At 35.6% G+C, this 22915-nt stretch overlaps 1 protein-coding gene across 1 annotated transcript in view; it reads right to left on the bottom strand.

Moving 5' to 3' along the window:
• LOC150091095 (uncharacterized) overlaps nucleotides 1-22915 on the bottom strand; it is a 334378-nt gene that overhangs the window by 241286 nt on the left and 70177 nt on the right. The window contains exon 6 of the mRNA XM_090374226.1: nucleotides 7416-7496. Coding sequence (XP_090230352.1) covers nucleotides 7416-7496 — 81 coding nt within the window. The remainder of the gene's footprint in view (nucleotides 1-7415; nucleotides 7497-22915) is intronic.

Genomic DNA, 22915 nt, shown 5'->3' with positions numbered 1-22915 from the left:
TTACGTTCCGCCATCGACTTTGGTACTTGCTTTTCAACATTAGATTTGTGATTTTGTTGAAATCTTTGAACACATTTAGTTGATGTAACTTTTTGGCATCATCACAACTTAACTAAATGAAACACAACTGCACTGCTCAACAAATGCCAAGTAACTGAATGAAGTAGTTACTTTAACGAGTTGTTCAACACTCGAAAACAAAACCCGATTTGAAATCTAGTTACATATCCTTGTAGAGCTCTCAAAGGGCAACAATTTTGTTGTTCAATTGTACGCAACTTGTTGCGTACAATTGAGTTTTCTTGGGCGCATGCGTTGTACTTGTTGTGTGCAGTGATGCAACAAGTACAATGCATGCCAGTCTACAGCCCAGCGTTTGAAGTTATATTGTGAAAGAAAGAAAGGGAAATGTGACAGAAATGTGAATCTATATGATTCTCTCTCTCTCTTGCATTCCGCCACCGACTTTGGTGCTTGCTTTTCAGTGTTAGATTTGTGATTTTGTTGAAATCTTTGAACACGTTTAGTTGATGTAACTTTTCGGCATCATCATCATCACAACTTAACTAAATGAAACACAACTGCACTGCTCAACAAATGCGAAGTAACTGAACAAAGTAGTTACTTTAACTTGTTCAACTCTCGAAAACTAAAAACCCAATTTGAAATCTAGTTATATATACTTGTAGAACTCTCAAAGAGCAACAATTTTGTTGCTTACTGTTCTTGTCTAACATTTATAGTTTTCAAGATATTGCAAAAACAAACTTGAAAATGCTTGAATGTTTCAACTCTCTCAACTTTGCATCACTATTACTCAGGAACCATAAGGGCTAAATTAAAACAAAATTTATAGATGTAAAACTACGTTTCCTACTGAACAATTTTGTCGCTTACTGTTTATGTCTATTTATCATAGTTTAGAAGTTATTGAGAGTGAAAGTAACTAAGGCACAACAGCAAATGACCAACTTCTGAACTTTTTAGTTTTTTCGAAAAAAATGATATTAAATATCAAAACTTCTAATTTTTTCTTGCATATTCATCGATGGAATTATATACCCACCAAAATAAGTATAAATTGTTTATACTATTGTCTATTAGTTTTGGAGATATAACAGCGGTTAGACTTTTCACTTTTCGTGACAGCCTGAGCGCCATAGGGTACCCCCAGCATAGATGTTATTCACGTCAAAAACTTAAAATGCACCTGAAATGTACATTAACTAACTTGTTGATAACTGAAGTTTAGTTGTTTGTAACTGAGAACAATTAGAACTCTGATTCATCTGTCAGAAAAACAAATTGATGAAGAAAACATATTTGGTTGACTGATTAGATATTCCTTGGCATATCAACAACTTATAACACACATGTAGTACTAGATCTTTTAAATACAGTAGAATGCCAATTAACTGAATCATCACAACCAAGGGACGCAGGCTCAGTCTTTGACATAAGCCTCCCTCCACTCACTGAGTCAGCCCACGTGATCATTATTCCAGTCCATTCCAGTCTGTTCCTAGCCATCAATCGTTTTTTTTTTTTTTTTTTTTTTTGATTTGGTAGTTGTTGGCGCATCGGCTTCTGTGGCCATATTGCACCTCCCAAGGTTTTTGCAGTACTTTGATCCAAGCCCGAGGCGGGAATCGAACCCGCGACCTTTGGGTTGCCGGGCAGGTACTTTACCCACTCGGCTAGCCCGGTCGGCAAACCATCAATCGTAGTCGCATGTCAGTGTTTAGTGTTGTGTTTTGTTTGATTTTCATGGACACTAAAAAATTTAAGACAATCAAAGTAGAAATAATTAATTTGTTGAAAAAAGGGAATCAGGAAATAAAATTACTGAAGGATACAGTGTTGGGCAGCTACAATTTCTGATATTAAAAATAATAGTTAGCCAATTCTTCAGTTCATCTTTGTATTAGAAAGTGAAGACGGTAGCTCTAGAAGAAAAACAATGAAAAAAGCTGACAACGACAAAGTAGAAGCAATATACAAATGGTTTATGCAAAAAAGATCAGCTGAAAGGCCAATTTCAAGATCCATTTTATGTGAAAAAGCACTAATGTTTAGTAAAGAATTAGGAGGCAACAGCAACTTTAAAGCCAGCTCTGAATGGTTATATAATTTTAAATCTTGACACCAATATGAGAGCATGAAATACATGGTGAGAAATTGTCTGCTAACAAGAAAAATGCTGAAAAGTTCATCGGTAAAATAGCCTTGTTTATTGAAATTAAGTAAGATCCAGATTTTATTTACACTGCTGATGAAACAGGCTTAAATTGCAAAGGTTTAACCCAGCGATTCCCAATGTGGGTGGTAGCTTTCCCCTCGGGCGTGTTTGGGTTCATTAACGGGGACATTGACGTTTGGCTGTCTGATGTGACAGTTGAAGCATTTAAGTTTAATTTTATTTAATACATAAATCGTGGTGACTTCAGACTATTACTATCCAAGTATACTCCAGATATTGTGAAGTTAGCCAAAACTCATCAAGCTCAAGGATCACACTAGTATTTTATAATAAATCTCATTTTATTTACTTTTCTATAACTATGTACGTATATTAATAAATCATACTAAGAATTCGATGTGTAATCTAAGTGCAATAAAAAGGCATGATAAAAACAATCAGTAATAATCACTGAAAATACCTTTTATGCATTACTCATATTTTAAGGGAAGAACAGGAAGCATACAGTCAGTTCTGCTATAACGTGTATTTTCACTACACGAATTTGCTCCAACGCAACTGATATATTAGGGCACAATGCAAGTATAATGTGATTTTTGCATTGCCTCATGCGTGATTTCGGCTGCGAGTAACACCAGGTAAACGCAAAACCTGGCACCAAGCTGAACGTAGCAACCTATGCAGCAATACATACAAGTTTACAAAGCTTAAAAAATGTCAAACGTCAAATGTGTGAGAGCTATATTTTCCATTTACTGTAGTGTATTGGTTAGTTAGTTAGTTAGTTAGTTAGTTATTTGGTTTTTAGGAGCATTAGCAACTAAGGCCATATTGCTCCGGGAATATGCGGTGGTCATTCCCTGACCTTTCCGCATCCTCCGTATTTGGTGGTGACGGGCTCAAACCCCGGTCTAATCAGGAAGCGTGTGCTACGCACTGCTGCTCCTTCCCACCTGGCTACGGAGGCGCCAGTGTATTGGTTAGAGACACACTGTTGTCATTCACCGCATTCACAAGTTAACACATGATATTGTAGGCTGACTAATGTTTTCAGGAGTTCATATTTTTCTGTTCAAACAGAAATTTCATGAGGCGTGGTAACGTGAGCAGAAGAGCACATTTCTGGAGGTCACTACTATAAAACAAAAACAATTTGCAGTTCCCGATTTATTGGGTTTTTCTGTTAGTGCTGTGTAGGTAGCACAGTGGTATCATCATCCTCCTCCACACATCAGGTGGAAAAGGCCCGGGTTCAAATCCCGTCAATGATGCAGGGAACTTTAATGGGTTTTTTTTCACTCTGTGGCTGAGTTAGTCGGTCTCAGGCATAGATAGGAACCCGGGGTTTTTTTGTCCAGCAAAGCAGGCAAATCAACCAGAAAACAAGTTTCCAGATACAATTCACATTGGGTAGTTGAATTAACATTTTGGGCGACCTTAATAAATAGGTTTTTTTTTTTTTTTTTTTTATTATGTTAGTGCAATCTAATTAAAAATGAGTAGTAAATTCAATCTTACTACATTTGCAATAATACTGATAGCTGAAATTCTGTGAGTTATGTTATTATGGTGAAATGTGTTTCTCCCTCCATGAAATCTTCAATCATATAAAAAAACAAATAAATTTTCAAAATCTTCTCTTCATAAACTTGTCTCACTTGTGCAATTTGTGCATCCCTGTTCGTCATTATTGATTGCTTATCTTTTTTACTGTTTTAAATTTTACAAAAAAAAAAAAAAAAAAAATGTCAGTTAACAGAAATATCAATCAAGCAAACTTCATATCTTGTCAAGGTAAAGTGCTATATTTATTTATTTATTAGAAATTTAAGATGTTTAAACCTGTGTTAGCAATTTTACTGGTTTTCTAACTTTTTTTTAATGTTTTACTTACCATTTTTTTTTTTTTTTTTTTACCTTTTTTTTGAGTGCTCTGTCCTATCTCTTTTATCCATAAGCCCTGTTGTTTTTAATGTGCGAAATACCATAACACGGAGATTTTTAGGAACACATGAACTGTGTTATAGCAGAACTGACTGTATACTTAATCTGAGGGGGGTGTTGGGTAGAAAAAGGTTGGGTAACACTGGTTTAACCCATTCCAAAGAAACAGGAATGACAAAACAGGTTTAAGCCATTTTTGCCACTTGCTAATCCAAGTGGTAAAAATGGGTTAAATCTACTTCTAATTGGCAAGTAAAAATGTCCAAGAGCTCTAAAGAATACGAAAAATTTATGTGTGACATACGAATCAGATCAAGGCACAGATGGCTAATTTATTTTTGTCAGCATATGATAAGACATCAAGGCACGGATGGCTAATTTATTTTTGTCAGCATACGATAAGACATCAAGGCACGGATGTCTAATTTATTTTTGTCGGCATATGATAAGACATTTATTCCTGAAGTAAAAAAAATATCAAGAAAATACTGGAAAGTTTGAAAAAGTATTGCTCATTGTAGATAATGCACTATCCCACCTTTGCAATGAACTTTTAGACCATGAAGGTAGAAAGTTTAAAGTCGTGTTCTTCCCTCCAAAGATAACACCTCTGTTGCTGATCAGGAAATTATCAAAATTGTTAAAAAGCTGTACAAGAAACAATTCCTAAGAAGGAGATGGTTTATGCATTGGTACTGCACATAACATCATTTCTACTACCCAGGTAATATGAATGTATCGTTTAATTATGCATAAACCATTTCCTTCATACTCTTAGCATTTAGCCAAGAATATATTTTTAGTTTAAACTCATAAGAAGATTTTTACTGTGTGATCGTAACGAAAACGATGTGTTGACCTTTATAAAAGTCTTAACATTAAAGAGTGTGCTTACATGCTTGCTGATTCATAGAGCTCTATTAAAGCCAAAACAATGCACAAAGCGTGGGGGAAGCTGTTTGGGAAAACCATTGAAGTCTCTGAGGAAACAAGTGGAACTGAACTTCTTGAAATTATTAACAACATTCTTGGTTGTTCTGACTGTGGAATTAAAAAAGCGACAGAATGGATGAAAAGTGATGCAGACGTGCATAGGTTCCAATTTTGATGGATCAGGAAAATGTTGACAGCATTCAAGAAGAAGATAACTGCAAAGGAGAAGAAAATAAGGAAGAAAATGATGAACCTACTTTACCTGTCACAGAGAAGCCTTCAACTGCCTTGGAATAGCAATGAAGTGGCACAAAAAAAGCAGGATGAATGTAATGCTACACAGCTTCTTACACTAAAACTCCCGGTAACCCAAAGGTCGCGGGTTCGATTCCCGCCTCGGGCTTGGATCAAAGTACTGCAAAAACCTTGGGAGGTGCAATATGGCCACAGAAGCCGATGCGCCAACAACTACCAAATCAAAAAAAAAAAAAAAACTAAAACTCTTACGAGACTTAGCAGCTAGGAAACAGGTTTTGTCTGCTGAAAAAACACCACTGTTGGACCTTTTTATAATAAAGTGTTGTTTTATAATTGCTGTACATTTATAATTTTATAATTGCTGTAATTTATTAATTTTTCATGTTTCACCTGTTTTAAAAGTTTTTTTTATTATTATTATTATTATTATTATTATTATTATTATTATTATTATTATTACTGCATAAGAGTACATAATAATATTCAGTCATGTCTTTGAAGTATGCAATAATTAATAAATTGTTTTTTCATGGATAAGAGCATCTTTTTCTTTAATTGAATTATCTGAATTTGATTATCTTTGTGAACCAATTCAGACAATCAGCATTCTACTGTATTTTATTGTGTTCACAAGAGGATTTCCACATTATGCAGGCAGTAAAATAGGATAATTCACAAGTAAAATCTACTTTCTATCTTCACCTGAGTTTGACTAACTACTTGCTCCAAATGAAAAGGCCTTTAAAAATTTCTCATCTTCAAGTTCAAATTTCTCCAAGTGAGTGACAAGTCACAAACCATATCATGGAGGACTCATATTTCTTAGGTGCACAATGGAGATAATGCAGTAAAAAATTATTACAAAAATTGAAGGTAAGTAACCAACTGTCCAAGTGAAACCTATAGAAATACATAAAACAGAAGGTAGGAAGGCTCTTGCACCTTTATTTGCATTTTGGTCTTTCTCACATCTCATCTGATTTTCATATCAACCATAGCCTTATCTTCTTAAGTATTGTCAGTTTGCACAATCCATTGTCTAACACTTCTGTAATGGAGAGATACTGCTTAAAGAGCTGTAGTGAAATTCATAGAAATCCATTGAAAACACAAAAGTTCGCTCAGAGTGAAGTACTAAGGCCAAGTTTGGTGGTTTTTTTTTTTTTTTTTTTTGTAGGTTAGTGCAGAAATAAAGGTCAGGAATTGGACAAACTATTGGCAAAAATTAGTAAATAAAGTGGTTTTCTTTTTGCCCACTATGTATATGCTTTGCTTCCTTGCATAATGTTGCCAATAGTGATACTAAAGAATTAGTCAACGTTTAACTCTAATAATTATTATATATAAGGTGTGATCAAAAAGTTCAGGAATTGAACTAATATTGAGAAATGATGAAACTCACTGGCTAGTCAACTGGATGTCTTTTGAAGTAGTCTTCTTAAGACTGTATACACAGAATCCAAAGTTTCTGCAACTTCTAATTTCCTCAGTCATTGTGAATCTGTGACCTCTCAGTGGAACTTTAAATTTGGGATACAACACACACACACAGGGTTCTAAATCCATCAAGTATGGTCGATGAAGAAACACAGTAATGGAGTCCTACACAAAAAATTCTTAAATGGAAAGAACTGAGTGTGCAGGGGCACTGTCATGAGGGAGACACCAATTCCCCAAAGCCCACTTTTGTTTTTTTCCAAATAGTATTACATAATCACCACAGAACTATTTTGCAGGATTCCTGGTTCACTGTTTGACCATGCAGGAGAAATTCACAATGAACTGCAAGTCAAAAAATATAATAAGCATTAAGATTGTCTTTTTTTTTTTTATCTTTGGAACAAATGGAGTCTTCCACTGATAGGGCAGGGCTTTTATTTGCAGGTAACAGCCATACACTTGTGATTCCAACATCCATAGAGAAAACTTGCTCTGATGCTTCAATTCCAAGATACAAAATCAGTCCCCAAACTTTTTTGATCATACCTCAAATGTGGAAATATGATAAGGGAGGGAGGGAGGGGAGCGAGTGAGTGAGTGAGAGAGAGAGAGAGAGAGAGAGAGAGAGAGAGAGACTTACTTCAGCTCCTTCTAGCTTGTCACTGAGGTTCCTGATCTGTTCTTGACTGATCTGTTTTTCTTCTTGAAAACTTTCCCAAGCCTAAAAATATCTTAATTGTTACTACTCATATAAAATAATTTTTACTAGAAATGATGTCACATGTACAGATACCTAATACATAAACAGGAACCAGATCAATTTGTGATATACACTGATCTGGTACATCGCGAAAACTACATAAAATCATTAATTTCCAATGATAATGCTGGATAATGATAATGAAGCAATGATAATGCAAAGAAGAATAGAAATAACAACAGAAGCAATGATAATGCTGGAATTTTCAAAATACTATGAATACCTAGTATACATAGTATAATAGTGACATAACTAGTATACTTGTTTAGAGTTAAATCGATACAAGCATTTTATGGGACACAATGAACAAAAGATTATAAATCTGGTTTCCATATTCTCCAACAGACAGCACAGGGAATTCAAATGCAATGTATAATAATTCTTACAAAATAAATTGTGCACCTAAATTCATGTGCTGAGGATTTTAACGGAAACCTATTAAAATCCCTTTTACTATGCACACACAAAAAATTTTAACTCTGCATATGACTGAAATCAAAGGATTTGAACTATCTCTTTCGACCTGACAACTTTTAGAAATTAAAAACTTGAAAATTTCAATGCAGTTCATCTAGAAGAAATTGGAAAGTAAAAAAGTTTCTGAAAATGAGAAATTTGGCGAGAAAAAGAGTCGGGATGCATTAATTACACTGAAAAACTGACCCTGTTTAGTGTAATTTCATCATTACTACAGAGTTAAATGTGAAGACAAACCAAATTTTGTATATTAGACATCATAATCACATAACATATCATATTGTGAAATGTACAGTGAGTTGTATTCCTCTTATACCTCAAATAAGTAACACTTTCTCATTAGAGAAGTCAGCTGTTTCTTATTCTCAGACGGGTACCACCACACAGATGGATCCAATTTCAAAGTTGCCACTCATCTGCAATTATACTAAACAATGCTATAGTTTGAATTTTTCATAAGTTGAGGCTTTCCACCCTAAAATTTTATTATATTGATGAAGAAATTTAAAAACAATATTAAATACATACAATTTTATTACTGCTATTTGCTTGTAGTTTTTTAAGATTGCTAAATTTAAATCTTCTAGGACAGTGTTTCCCAACTTACAATAATTGCATACCCCTTTTGAGAGATTAGTCTTACCTGCATACCCCCTTCTTGGGCAAATATAATTTGGGGGTAGTTTTAATAAATACTATTTTATCTGGACTAAACCAAATATCGTACAATATATGGTATTCTTTCATTAATATATAATAAAAGTTATACATATATACTAAATATAGAAATAATAATTAAAAATGGAATTCTTCTTCTTGAACTTAGTGGATTTTAGGCTTATGAAGCCTGTACCATTAATTCTCTTCAAAGAACTGTACGATCCATCTCGATTTCTTTTTCCAACAGGTTTGTAATTCACTGCTAATTTGGGTCTCTCCCTGCTCATTCTCTCTACATGTTCTTTCCATTTCAGCTGATAATTTTGTATTTCTTCTATTATGTTGAAGGTGCCTAGTCTTTCTATCATGTTTGTGTTTCTTTGGTGACAGTCTTGTTAATCCTAATAGTGATCTGAGAAATTTCATCTGGACTGCTTCCAGACGTTTATCCCTCTTCCCAAGTGCCCATAATTCACTACTATATTTAAGTGCTGCCTTTGATGTTATGTTATGGATTCGTAATTTTATTTCTATTGTCATTTGTTTGCCAAAATTTCTTTTTATTATTCCATTCATTCTATTGTAAGTTCGTAATTTGAATTCCATATCCTTTTTAAATTCTGAAATCCTGTTTCTTAAATAGTAAATGATATTGATGAAGGTATATCATGCTTAATGTCATTTAAGTGCTGCCTTTGACGTTATGTTATGGATTTGTAATTTTATTTCTATTGTCATTTGTTTGCCAAAATTTCTTTTTATTATTCCATTCATTCTATTGTAAGTTCATAATTTGAATTCCATATCCTTTTTAAATTCTGAAATCCTGTTTCTTAAATAGTAAAATTTAGTTATTTGTTCAATGATGTTTCCATCTATTACTATTTACTCTTCTGATATCAAATGGATAAAAAATGGAATTAATAATAAAAATCAACAAACATTCTGAAAGGACAGCATAGTTATGGTGAATTCTTTTATGAGAGCATCCTTGAACTCTAGGGAGGTCCCCATGGACTGGAGATCTGCAAATGTATCTCCAATTCACAAAGGGGGATCAAAGGGTGACATGAGTAATTACAGATCTGTTTAGTTTGACTTCTGTTCCAGAGAAAATAACGAAGTCACTGGTTAAACAAGCATTGCAGGATCATCTAGACAAGACAGCAGTAATAATTCAGACACAACATAGGTTTGTTAAGGAGAAGTTTTCTCTGACCAATTTAATTGGATACTATGACGTGGTGGTAGTAGTAGTGGCACATGATGCAAGAAAGCAAGTGTAGGAGCTTATGCAGCATCAGCCAAAAAAAAAAAAAAAAAAACACACCATTCCCTCCAAATGCCTGTCCAGTTCCTCCTTAAATTTATTTAACCTATCAACTTCCACAACGACAGATGGAAGTTTGTTCCAGCAATTAACCACCCGCTGGCTAAAGGCAAATTTCCGCACATCTATTCTACATCTGTCCTTTCTTAATTTGAACTTATGTCCCCATAGGTTGGTAATCTGAACAAGTGGAAGGATCCCATCAGAATTCAGCGTGCTCAACCCATTCAAGGCCTTATAGACCTCAATCAGATCACCGCGCAGGTGCCTAGTCTCCAGCCACTGCAATTTGCAGAACTTAAGTATCTCTTGGTAAGAGAATCCCTTCATTCCCCTCACCAATCGTGTTGCTCTTCTCTGTACACGCTCAAGCAAATCTACATCCTTTCTAAAATGAGGCCTCCAGACCTGTACGCAGTACTCAAGGCGTGGCCTGACCATTGCCTTATACAGAGGGACAATCACCTCCTTTTCCCTGCTAGCAAAATTCCTATATATCATTAACAAAACCCCAAGACCCGCCCTAGCAGCCTGTCTGCACTGCTCAGAAAACTTCATATCTGACTGCACAATTACTCCCAGGTCTTTTTCATTTTCTACCACCTTAAGTGTAGTACCACACTTAAGGAACTCGGTGCAAAAAATAATTTTGATATCATATACTTGGATTTCGGGAAAGCTTTTGATACTGTTGCACATAGAAGACTACTGTACAAATTGGAGCAGTACAGCATTAAGGACAAGTTGTTACAATGGATAAAAGGATAGTTGAGTGGGAGAAGACAGAGTGGTAATCAATGGATACTGCTCTTCATGGACTAATGTTATTAGTGGTGTCCCCCCAGGGTTCAGTGCTGGGCCCATTGTAGTTTTGTATATTTATCAATGATATTGATGAAGGTATATCAAGCTTAATGTCAAAGTGTGCAGATGATACAAAGGTTGGGAGGTTTGTTAATAGCAGTAATGACAATATGTATACTGCTTCAACAGGATCTCGAAAATTTGGGCAAATGGGTTGAGAAGTGGCAACCAAATTGACAAATGCAAAATACTGCATATGGGTAGCAGTAACCCCAGAGAAATGTACCAACTGGGAAGTGTTACACTCAGGGTAGTGGAGAATGAAAGAGAACTGCAGGTAATTGTGCAGTTAGATGTGAAGTTTTCTAAGCAGTGCATACAGACTGCCAGAGTAGGTAATGGAGTCTTGTCAATGATATACAGGAATTTTGCAAGCAGGGATAAGGAGGTGATTATCCCCTTGTATAAGGCAATGGTCACGCCACACGTTGGGTACTGCATGCAGATCTGGAAGCCTCATTTTAGGAAGGATGTAGAGTTGTCAGAATGAGTACAGAGAAGGGTAACAAGACTGGTGAGGGGAACAAAGGGGTACTCTTACAAAGAAATGCTTAAGTTCTGCAAATTGCAGCGTCTGGAGATTAGGCACCTGTGAGGCGATCTGACTGAGGTGTATAAGGCTTTGAATGGATTGAGCAGGCTCAATGCTGATGGGATTCTTCCTCTTGTTCAGATTATAAACCTGAGGGGGCATAAGCTGAAAATGAGGAAAGACAGTTGTCAAATAGATGTGTGGAAATTTCTCTTTGGCCAGCAGGTAGTTGATTGCTTTCTTGCATCATATGCCTGTACTAATGCTAATTCATATACCAGTCTGAAATTAAATGGATCAATGTGTTATTGCCACAGAAGTGTTTGTGCATGTTAATGACGCCAAGAACTATGCCATCGGGAGCATGTACTCCTATCAGGGCCATAAATGATGGACAGATCAAAGTGAAGACAGCAGACTAAATTGATCCAAAATCTGTCAACCAGCACTGGACCAGCTTGGTAGATTATGGTCCATTCCCTCAACATGGCTTCACAACAAAATAAATGGTCCTCATTCTCTGGAGGCTCACAAGATACTACCTACGATGGTGGAAGACCAGCTCAATAGCAGAGGGTGCTAATAATTACCATGCTCATACATGCTGCCTTTGTAATTCAAACATTGGAATGCTTAACATTCGGTCTATAAGTACATACTCATGCCTAGAAGAACTATTACAAAATCTGAACGCATCAATTGGGACATCATCAGTTTATATGAGATTTGAAGAAACGGTGAAGATTTGGTCAAACTAGAAGATGGACATTGGCTGTACTGCAAAGGAACAAACAATGGATGGTGTGGTGGAATTAGATTACCAATCAAAAAAAAATAATAAAATAAAAAAATACAGATTCAACCATAAAAGTAGAAAGTATTACCAAAATAATTGCATGCTGTGCTATTAAACTAAATAGTTGCTGCTCTCTTCAAACTTTTCAAGCTAATGCTTCTACAAGTAGCCATAGATAATAATGACGAAGTTAAAGAATTTTATGAAGATGTATTGCTCCATTACAAGCAGGATGACTACCACTATAAAATTGCAATAGGAGATTTCATTGCAAGAATTGGTAACATCCAAAAGGGGCAAAGATCTATCAGCCCATACGGAATTGGAAAAAGATGACAGGCAGTCTACTGAGTGAATTTGTGGAAGAACAAAATTTGTTCATCATGAACTCGTTCTTAAAAAAAAAAAAAGGCCCAACAAAAATGGATGTAGACAAGCCCTCTTGGAAATACTAGTGAAATTGACTTCATGCTAAACACAAACAAAACAATGTTCACTAACTGCTTGAACCATTTTAATGTTGGAAGCGACCATCGGTTACTGAGAGCAAAAATCAAAATTGATTGCAAGAAAGAATAAAAGAAATTGGTCAAGTCAACCAAAGTGAAGTTAGTTGTTTGTTGTTATTTGATTTTTAGGAGCATTAGCAACTAAGGCCATACTGCTCCGAGAATATGCGGTGGTCATTACCTGACCTTTCCGCATCCCCCGTATTTGGTGGTGACGGGTTCGAACCCCGGTCTAATCAAGAAGCATGTGTTACACACTGCTGCTCCTTCCCACCTGGCTACGGAGGCGCCAACCAAAGTGAAGAAGATCAACACTAACCAACTATTAAAAAAATCTTAAAAACTTGGAACTTGAACTGTTCAATTGTTTTCATGTGCTGCAAGACCTTCCTGACAGAGATAATTCAACCAATAATGAAAGTCATTTGAGACAATTGTAGACACTGCCTATATTGATGAAAAAGAGAAGAAAAATGAAGCAAAGCAGTAACATAAGAAACAAGGTAGAGTATGTAGAAATGTGCAAGATCATAAGAAAGTGCACAAAAGAAGAAATGCACAAGTTCAAAGTCAATCTCGTCAGAAGAACACTAAAAGAAAATCAAGGGCTAAAGAAAGCAAAACGAAAAATGGTTACACACAAGAGGCAAACATTTGCTTTGAAGCTTGAGGATGGCTCAACAACAAAACCCCTCCAAATACCAAAACTACTGGAAGAATTTTATTCAAATCTTTATAAGGATAAAGATGCTATAAAATCAATGAAAAATGCCAAAACAGCAGGACTTGATAAAGTCAATTTGAAATATTGATAACCTCCAGTTTCATACTATTGTACTTTAGTTGTTGTTGTTTGGTTTTTAGGAGCATTAGCAACTAAGGCCATATTGCTGCGGGATATGCGGTGGTCATTCCCTGACCTTTCCGCATCCTCCGTATTGGGTTGTACTTTAGTACAATATAGCATGTACAGCTCTAGCCAAATTATTTTCAAAATGTCTTTTGCTTAACAAAGTACCTGTAGCATGAAAAACTGCAGAAGCCCTCCTACTGCACATGAAAGATGGCAATTCAGATTTAAAAAATTACCAAACTAATAAGCCAATTGCCACAAAGATACTTTCAAGAAGAATAAGCATAATACTTTATGCAACGCAACCAAAAGAGCAAACCGGTGTCAGAAGCAGCTTTAGTACAATAAATCACATCCAAGCGGTGCAGCAAGTTACAGAGTGGTACAATGAACACATCCTACCATTATGTATATAGTCTTCACTGACTATGAAAAAGTATTTGACTCGGTCACAAAACAAGCAATAATCAATGCCTTAATCAACTAAGGTGTAGACAGAGCTTACATCAATATATGAAAAGGTGACAGCATCAATATGGGTCAACAATGACAAATTTCAGATCAACACAGTAAAAGGCATCTGACAAGGAGACAACCTCCCCAAAACTATTTTCTGCCTGTTTAGAAATTTTTGCAAGCTAAACTGGGATAATAAAGGACTCAAGGTAAATGGAGATTACCTAAATCACTTACAATTTGCAGATGATATCATTCTCTTTGCCAATGATCCAGAAGAATTGCAGCAAAACATTGAAGAACTGTATCACAAAGGCAACAAGTTTGATTTAAAGATGAATACCAAGAACATGCAAGATTATGTTCAGCACATTTACCAGACTAAAGAAAATCATGGCTGATGTACAAGAACTAGAAAAGGTGAAACGTTATGTTTATCTTGGACAAATTTCAACAGATGGAAATATCATGATGGAAACTGAACAGTACATAAAATTTGAATGTAAGCATTTGGAAAGCTTAGTCTTCAAGACAAACTTGCCACTCTGTCTCAAATGAATCATATGAAGGGAGATGAGCCTCCTCTATGTATCCACCCTGTTCTAACATATGGTTGCAAAACGTGGACATTGAATACCAAAGCTCTACAAAGACTGAGGGTCACACAGAGGGGCTCATCTTCCTTCATGTGATTGGACAGATGCCATCTACCCCAGGTGCCTTTTTTTATGTTCAGTTTCAACAATTTCTCTTTCCCTTTCTTTTCAGTTTTCACAAAGTCATTTAGCTCTCCAATACAGTTTGATAAACTTCTGAAAACCCCTCCTGTAAAGAATTCCTCCTGTGTAAATGTAGATGCAAAATATCTATTCAATTTGTCAGCAACCCCAGCATGGTCATCAACAGTTAATCCACTGACATCATGTAGCCCAAAGTGATTCAACCCCTTCCTTCTACTGCTAATATAAGCATAGAAGTCTTTGTGATTTTTTCATAATCTGCCAAAGCTTGACTAATTGCCTACATGACTTCGTTACAGACTAATATATATCTAAAATACGCTTCTGCATCGCCTGATAATTTACATGCATCCCATGTGCTTTTCTTCTCTGCCATGTGGCTCATTAGTTCATCTGACATCCATTGGGGTCTGAGCCTTACACAGTATTTCTTTGTTAGTATGATAAGTCTAGTAGCTTCTTTGATTACTACCCTAAATACTTCCCATTTAGAATTTGCTGTTCATAACATCATCATCAGTTGGTCTCTCAGCATAGAATTCAAAAACTGTCTGAGACAGCTGTAGTCACCCTTACAAAGGCAAAAGCCTTTACCTTTGAGAGTAGTCAGATCTTTAATTAAATTTGACATTAGTACAATGTGATTTCTGCCACCCAGTGGGTCTTTTACCTTCAGATTCTTAATGCATGTAAATTAGCTACTGATAACCAAATCAAGTATTGGTTACTTGATTTGGTAACAAGCGTATTGCTTACGCTTGTTGCCTCTCTAATGCAAACACTGCTGTAGAAAATAGTCATCCAAGAAATCTACAAAAGTCTTGCTAGTGTGTGAGTATTCAAGTCAACATCTGGAAAGTTAAAATCTTCATTATAAGACTTTTACTGGCCTACTCTATTTCTCTGTATAGCTGTTTGGTATACTCATCATAATCATTAGGCCTATAACACACTCCTACTCTCAATTTTGTTTTCCCTTATATCACACCAGACTGACTCAACATTGCACTGGTCACCAATGTTGACTGAATGCACTGCCTTAGATATAACATGCTTCTTAACTAAGAGAATAACCACTCCATCCCTCCTGTCCTGTCTGTTCTTCTAGTATACATTATATTCACTAAATTCAAATTCAGCATCACTTATGTCTGAGTGACACCATGTCTCCACTATCCCTATAATGTCTGCATTTGAAAACTTAATCAGTATATCATATATATCAAATTTATTTACAATGCTCCTAGCTTTAGTGTACATGCACACATTCTTACTCTTAGTTACTCTTACACAGCCCATGTATTTACTAGTTGAATGATGACCCAGAGCAGGGCCTGAAATCCACACCTTACTTTCCAGGCTGTTGCATTTTCCAATAGAATCAGTTCAAGAATCACTTTCACCTCTGCCTGCAGCTCTAGTTAATCTATTTGTCTATGCATCCCTCCAAGCCAGCAGTTTTTTGACCCACCTATCACTGCCTCATTAGCATCAGCAAATATTTTTTGCACCCCTTCTATAGAAGTGTATCCCATCCCAGTAAAAATAGTCTCTCCTGTTAACAAGCACAGACCATTTTGAGAAATATTCTACCCCATGGGCCTTGCACATTCTCTCCAGGCTCGAACTGACTAAGGCACTCAGCAAATACTTCCTCCTATTGTGTCTGAGGCGAACTGCAGACACTTTCAAATTCAATCCTAACTTGGAGCTTTTCCCCAACATTGCCCTGTACTTGTTAAGTCCTCAGATCTCATACTCTTAATATCATTAGTGCCAATGTGTACAACAATATCACCTTTTGTGCCCTTAAAAGATGATATCCACTTTACAACATCTTTTACTTTTTCCCCTGGCAGACATACCCTGGTCCTATTCCACCTATCCTTCTTGCAGAACATATTTCCAAATACAGTTGTGCCCCCCGTATTCGCTGATTCCGTTACCCGCGGTTAACCACAGGGAAAAAAAAGAAAAACTTAATGTGTACTACTCGCGTGTCCGATACGATGCTTCCCTTTATTTTTCATGACGTTGATTTTAAATCGAATAGCTTCCCTTTATTTTTTACAATGTCGCATATGGTTTGGTCACCAACATTATAATGGTTCTTTAGAGATTTAAGGATGCACCGTTTTCAAACTTTTGAATAATTTCAAGTTTTTGTTTAATTTGAAAGCACTACTCTTGCATGTGCCCATCATTTTCGCAATTTCTAAACCAAAAAAAAAAAATTCCGACATCCCTGACATAAATAACGAAACAAAATCTGTCCTTTTGCAGTGCGACGGAACACAACAATCAACGTGACACACTAAACGTTTTGTCTCCTTTTTCTTCTTCTTCTTCTTCTTTTTTTTTTTTTTTTTTGTTTTGAGCGGTAGGTGTGAAGACAGCGGGGGTTGCAAGATAATAGGCACACTAATCTCCCAACGACGACTTATAAACACCGGTTCTGGTCGCTTATTATACCTATTCTAGTTATTAATGTCATGATTTCTAGTTGATTTTTTTTATTTTTTTATTTGGAGTCTTGAAGTGTCCCGGTTAATCCAATCCCAGTAAATTGTGAGTCTGCTGTACTTTATTATTACCATATTTAATGTTGGTAATGTCTTACTGTGTGTTTAATTTATCAATTAAACTTTATTATACGTATGTATGTACAAGAAAATTATGTTATATGTACAGTCAGCAGGTATTCACTTATATCTGCAGTTTCAGCCATCCAAGGTAGGTCTTGGAACATTTCCCCCGCAGATACAGGGGGGAAATGTTAAAAGCATATATTTAATGATTTAATTACTGCATATATTAAATGATTTATTAATACATTTATGAATTTCTCTTTCCAATGCAGACAGGCTGCCAAGAAAGTTAACGAGATTTTGTCAATGATATATAGGAATGGTGAAGCCAGGATATTAGAGCTGGAAAAGGAATTAGAAAATGTGAATTAGAATATCATTGGTTTGGCTGAAACAAGAAGAAGAAATTAATCACTTAAGTTTATCAAGTGGAAATCTGCTGTACACCAATGGAAACAGTGAAAGGAGTGAAGGTGGAGTTGGGTTTCCAGTCCATAAAGATTTAAAAAACAACATTTTGGAATTCAAAAGTACATCACCAAGGGTGTCAAGACTAATACTCAAGATTTCTAAGAGGTACAAGCTAAAGGTTATAATGATTTATGCACCAACATCGAGCCATGATGATGAAGAGGTTGAAGAAATGTAAACCGAAATTGAGTCTTTTAGATGAGCAGAAAACCCATTACACTATTATTATGGGAGACTTCAATGCTAAGGTTGGAAAAAGACAAAACAGCACAGAAAGGGGAACTATAGGAAATTTTGGAATTGGTGAAAGAAATGAAAGTGAAAGACTTGTGGAATTTGCAGAATCTCAAGGATTGTCAGTAATGAACACTTTTTTCAAGAAAAGGGTGAACAGAAAGTGGACATGGAAGAGTCCAGATGGATTAACAACTAATGAAATCGAATTTCATCCTCACTAACAGAAGATATATTGTGAATGATGTTACCGTCCTGAATAAGGTAAATGTTGGAAGTGATCACAAAATGGTAAGATGTACACTTGATATAGATGTAGGAAAGGAAAAAACTGACTCAAGTAAATAATACAAAGGTCTTTGAGATAACAGAAGAGGAGAAAAAGCAGTATGTACTGGAACTTAAGAACAAGTTTGTTCTTCTGCAGACTGCTCAGGACCAAGATATCTATGAGGAATATTACAACTTTCTGAAAGTGATAAAGCTCAAGAAACCTATAGGGAAAAAGAAATCCAAAGAAGAAAAAATTAGTCAAGAAACACTTGTTATGATGAACCGAAGGCAAAAAAATGAAGAGCAAGGTAAACACTGACAAGGAGAAAATTGAGTATACTGAGTTCTGCAAAGCCATTAGAAAGAGACTCAGAGAGGACATAAGAAGATTTAACATAAGAAAAGTAGAACAAGCATTAAGGGAAAACAAAGGATTTAAATCAGCAGCCATGAGCAGTAATACAGAAAGACAAATGATACTGAAACTGAAGAATTGCGATGGTGTACTTATAAACAGCAGAGAAGGCATAATTCAAATAGCAGAAGACTACTATAGAGAATTATACAAGGAGCAAGGGAATGATGGTTTGCAAATGATGGATTGCAGTGGGGAAGATGGATTGCAAATTAGCAACATATATGACATACCCAATATTCTTCCTGATGAGGTAGAATATGCATTGAAGAAAATGAAGAATCAGAAAGCCCCGGGGGAAGATGAAGTTACTGTAGAGTTGTTAAAATTGGGAGGAAGAGACATAACACAAAACCTGGCAAGGCTCTTCACAAAGTGCATTAGAAAAGGTGTAACGTCTAAGCAGTGGAATAATGCAATCATAGTTTTGCTGTATAAGGAAGGAGATAAATCAGAAATTATAGACCAATTAGCTTGTTATCCCACATCTACAAGTTGTTCACAAGGGTCATTACTAACAGATTAGAAAGAATACTTGATGAGAATCAACCGAAAGAGCAAGCTGGCTTTAGGACAGGATTCTCAACTATGGATCACCTTCACGTAATATCACAGCTAATGGAGAAAGCAAATGAATATAAAACACCATTATGCCTGGCATTTGTGGATTATGAAAACCCATTTGACTCAATTCAGCATAAGGCAATGTTTCGGGCACTGGAAAGACAAGGCATAGATACCCATATATTATGATTTTGAAGAAAATATATGAGAATGCTACCTCCTTTATTAGACTAGACAAAGACAGTAGGAAATTTAAAATCGAGAAAGGAGTTCGACAAGGAGACACAACATCTCCTAAGCTGTTTACTGCTGCCCTTGAACAACCCTTCAGAAGATTGGACTGGTCGCAGAAAGGAGTCAATGTGAACGGAGAGTACCTAAACCATTTACGATTTGCAGATGACATTGTGGTCATAAGCCAAGATCCCAAAGAATTAGAGGAAAATCTTAAATCAGTTATGCACAGTTAGTAAGGATTTTGGACTAAAGATGAATATGGCTAAAACAAAAGTAATGATGAACAAGTATGCCACAGAAAGGAAAATAATGATTGAAGGAGCAGTAATTGAAAAGGTGGAGTCATATATTTATCTGGGAAAAGTTATTAGCTGTAATAATGATAAATGGCTGGAAGTCAAGAGAAGAATAAATTTTGGATGGATAGCATTCAGGAAATATAGTCACATACTGAAGATCAATATCCCAGTTTGTCTGAAACGTAAAATAATGAACCAATGTATACTTCCCACCATGACTTATGGAAGTTAAACTTGGGCACTCACCAAAAGAATGGAAGAGAAGCTGATAACTACAGAGCGAAGAATGGAATGAATTATATTGGGAATCAGACTGTTAGATAAGAAGAGAAATACATGGATTAGGCAGCAAAGTAAAGGACATTCTTATCAAAACTAAAGAACTAAAATGGTCTTGGGCAGGACACATAGCTTGAAGACATGATGACAGAATGGTACCCAAGAGGAGCTAGAAGAAAACCAGGAAGACAAAGGCGGAGATGGGTAGATGAAATTCATGAGTTTGTGGGTAGTAAATGGATGGCCAGTGCTCAAAACAGAAGGAACTGGAAAGTTGCTGGAGAGGCCTTCTTCCTGCAGTGGATTGAAAATGGCTGATGATCATGATATAGGAACTTTTACAGCATGGATAAGGAGGTGATTATCCTTTTGTACAAGGCCATGGGTAGGCCACATTTTGTGTACTGTCTACAGGTCTGGAGGCTTCATTTTAGGAAGGATACAGATCTGCTGGAACAGTTGCAGAGAAGGGCAACCAGATTGGTGAAGAGAACAAAAAGGTGCTCTTACCAAAGAAGGCTTCAGTTGTGCAAATTACAGTGTCTGGAGACTAGGTACTTACAAGGAGATCTGATAGACGTGTTTAAGGCCTTGAATGGATTGACTAAGCTCCGTTGATGGCATTCTTCCTCTTGCTGAGACTATACACAAAGTTGCATAACTCAAATTGAGGAAGGATGGTTACTGAATAGATATGCGGGAGATTTCTTTCAGCTAGCATTTGGTTGACTGTTGGAACAAACTTCCATCTGTTGTTGTGAAAGTGGATATTTTCTATTAATTCAAGGAAGAACTAGAGAAATCCTTGGAGTGAAGGGATAGGTAAGGTGGGTAGGGTTTTTTTTTTTTTTTTTGGCTTATGCTCTATAAGCTTGCTTCCTTGCACCATTTGCCACTACTGATAATTATAAAGAAAAAAAATAAAAGAAACAATATTATCATAATAAATTTTATGCATTAAAACAAAGTGCATAACTGATTTAAAACAGTAATGGAAATATACATATGTATAAGAATAATACACAGCCAAATCTGAATTAACAGAATGTTAGCAAAACGGCATCGTTTTAAGTTATATCTCATATTGTGAAAACCTTCACAACAAATTGCCGTGATATTGCACTATTTCGAATAAGTAACGCTTCACCTGAGGAGAAGATTAATGTTACTTATTCTCGGATGGATACCACCACCCAGACGGCACCGTTTCAGGGCTATTTGGTCCTTCTTTGGTGGGTGGGTAAGTACCCGAGTGATGCAATGACGGCAAAACAGTTATGAAGTATAACTCCACAATATGAAAGATGCCTGATGGTGTATGATGTGTTTAGACTATAAGGCATTTAGGACTGAAGCCTCAAGCTATGGAAAAGTCTAGACTATGTATAATTATAGTGCAAAAGCATCAATAACTTAAAACAATGACATTTTGCTAACATTCTGTTAATTCAGATTTGGCTATGTATTATTGATGCTTTTGCACTATACTTATACATAGTCTAGACTTTTCCATAGCTTGAGGCTTCAGCCCTAAACACTTTATAGTGGAAATATACATTTAATGATTTTGTAACACATTCTAATGAAAAACAATACTGCTTCTATTCAAAGTATTTGAATTATAAATATTCTGATGTAAACAGTTTCCTCATTGAATTTTCTGACTTATTTCAGTCAAGTGTGTGGTTTACATCAGGACCAGGGCTCCCACTCCTGGGTTTTTCCACCCAGATCTGGGTTTTTTGATTGTCATCTGGGTTGATAGGTTTTTTTCACAAAAATATCTCATTATCTGGGTTTTTTCGGTAATTTTTAATTTTAAGTCAAAATTTATTTTTATTTCTTGTAAATACAATAAAATTTAATACATTTAATAACAGTTTACAATTTTCTTAATTTTATATTCTAATCATAATTTGTAATATCCCAAGTGCTTGTACAAAATACTACAAATGTAAAATGATTTCAAAGTTTTCGCAGGGTTCTACACTATGAAATTACGCTTACATGTTCATACATATAAGCATACATGATTGTGCTACTAATGTATGCGCAGCCTATTGAGCAGGCGGAAGGCGGTCTTTACTGCACAGTCTTTTGTGATCGTTCGTGGTATTATTGCATTATTTGGGGTGATTTTTACATTTATGCGTATACTACATACAGTGATATAATAAATTTAAATTGTAGTGACTATTTCTATTTTATGTTAATGGATTAGTGATTTATTTTTTATTTTATAGAACATTTTAAATAAGATAACTGCTAATTAGCCATTCCCACAAATTGCCCACAATGTCTGAAACTTGTTCCCCACAGAGAAAGATGAGTAAACTGTGGTATACTCAAAATTTTAGAAATTAATGGTTAGAAGATCTGCAATTAAAGGATTGGTTGAAAGAAGACAGTAATGAAAAAGGCGCCTCTTACTGTATTTGTTGTGATATGAAATTAAAGAATGCCAATAAATCGATGCTACTAGCGCATAAAAATATAGTTAAACATAAAAAAAGTGCAAATACAGTGAAACTTCCCTTTAACGGACAGCCATGGGGAACGAAAATGTGGCCGTTAGAGAGAGGTGTCCGCTAACAAGAAGTCTGAGGGAGAAAAAAAAAAGAAAGAAAGCAAAATCGTTAAACGTTTAATGTAAAATTAAATTAAATTATATACAGATTTTGCACAATATTTTTGTAAATAATATACATACAATTGTGCTATGCATATTATGACTTTATCTTAAGCAAAATACATACAGTAATCACTTATTTTCTTCTGCACCTTCTTCCGGCTGATAATTTTG

The sequence above is a fragment of the Mastigoproctus giganteus genome, chromosome 1 (genome assembly GCF_048544385.1).
Source record: "Mastigoproctus giganteus isolate SK-2022 chromosome 1, ASM4854438v1, whole genome shotgun sequence".
Taxonomy (NCBI): Eukaryota; Metazoa; Arthropoda; class Arachnida; order Uropygi; family Thelyphonidae; genus Mastigoproctus; species Mastigoproctus giganteus.
Note: the sequence above shows the minus strand (reverse complement) of the source record. Positions and strands in the feature narration are given on the sequence as shown.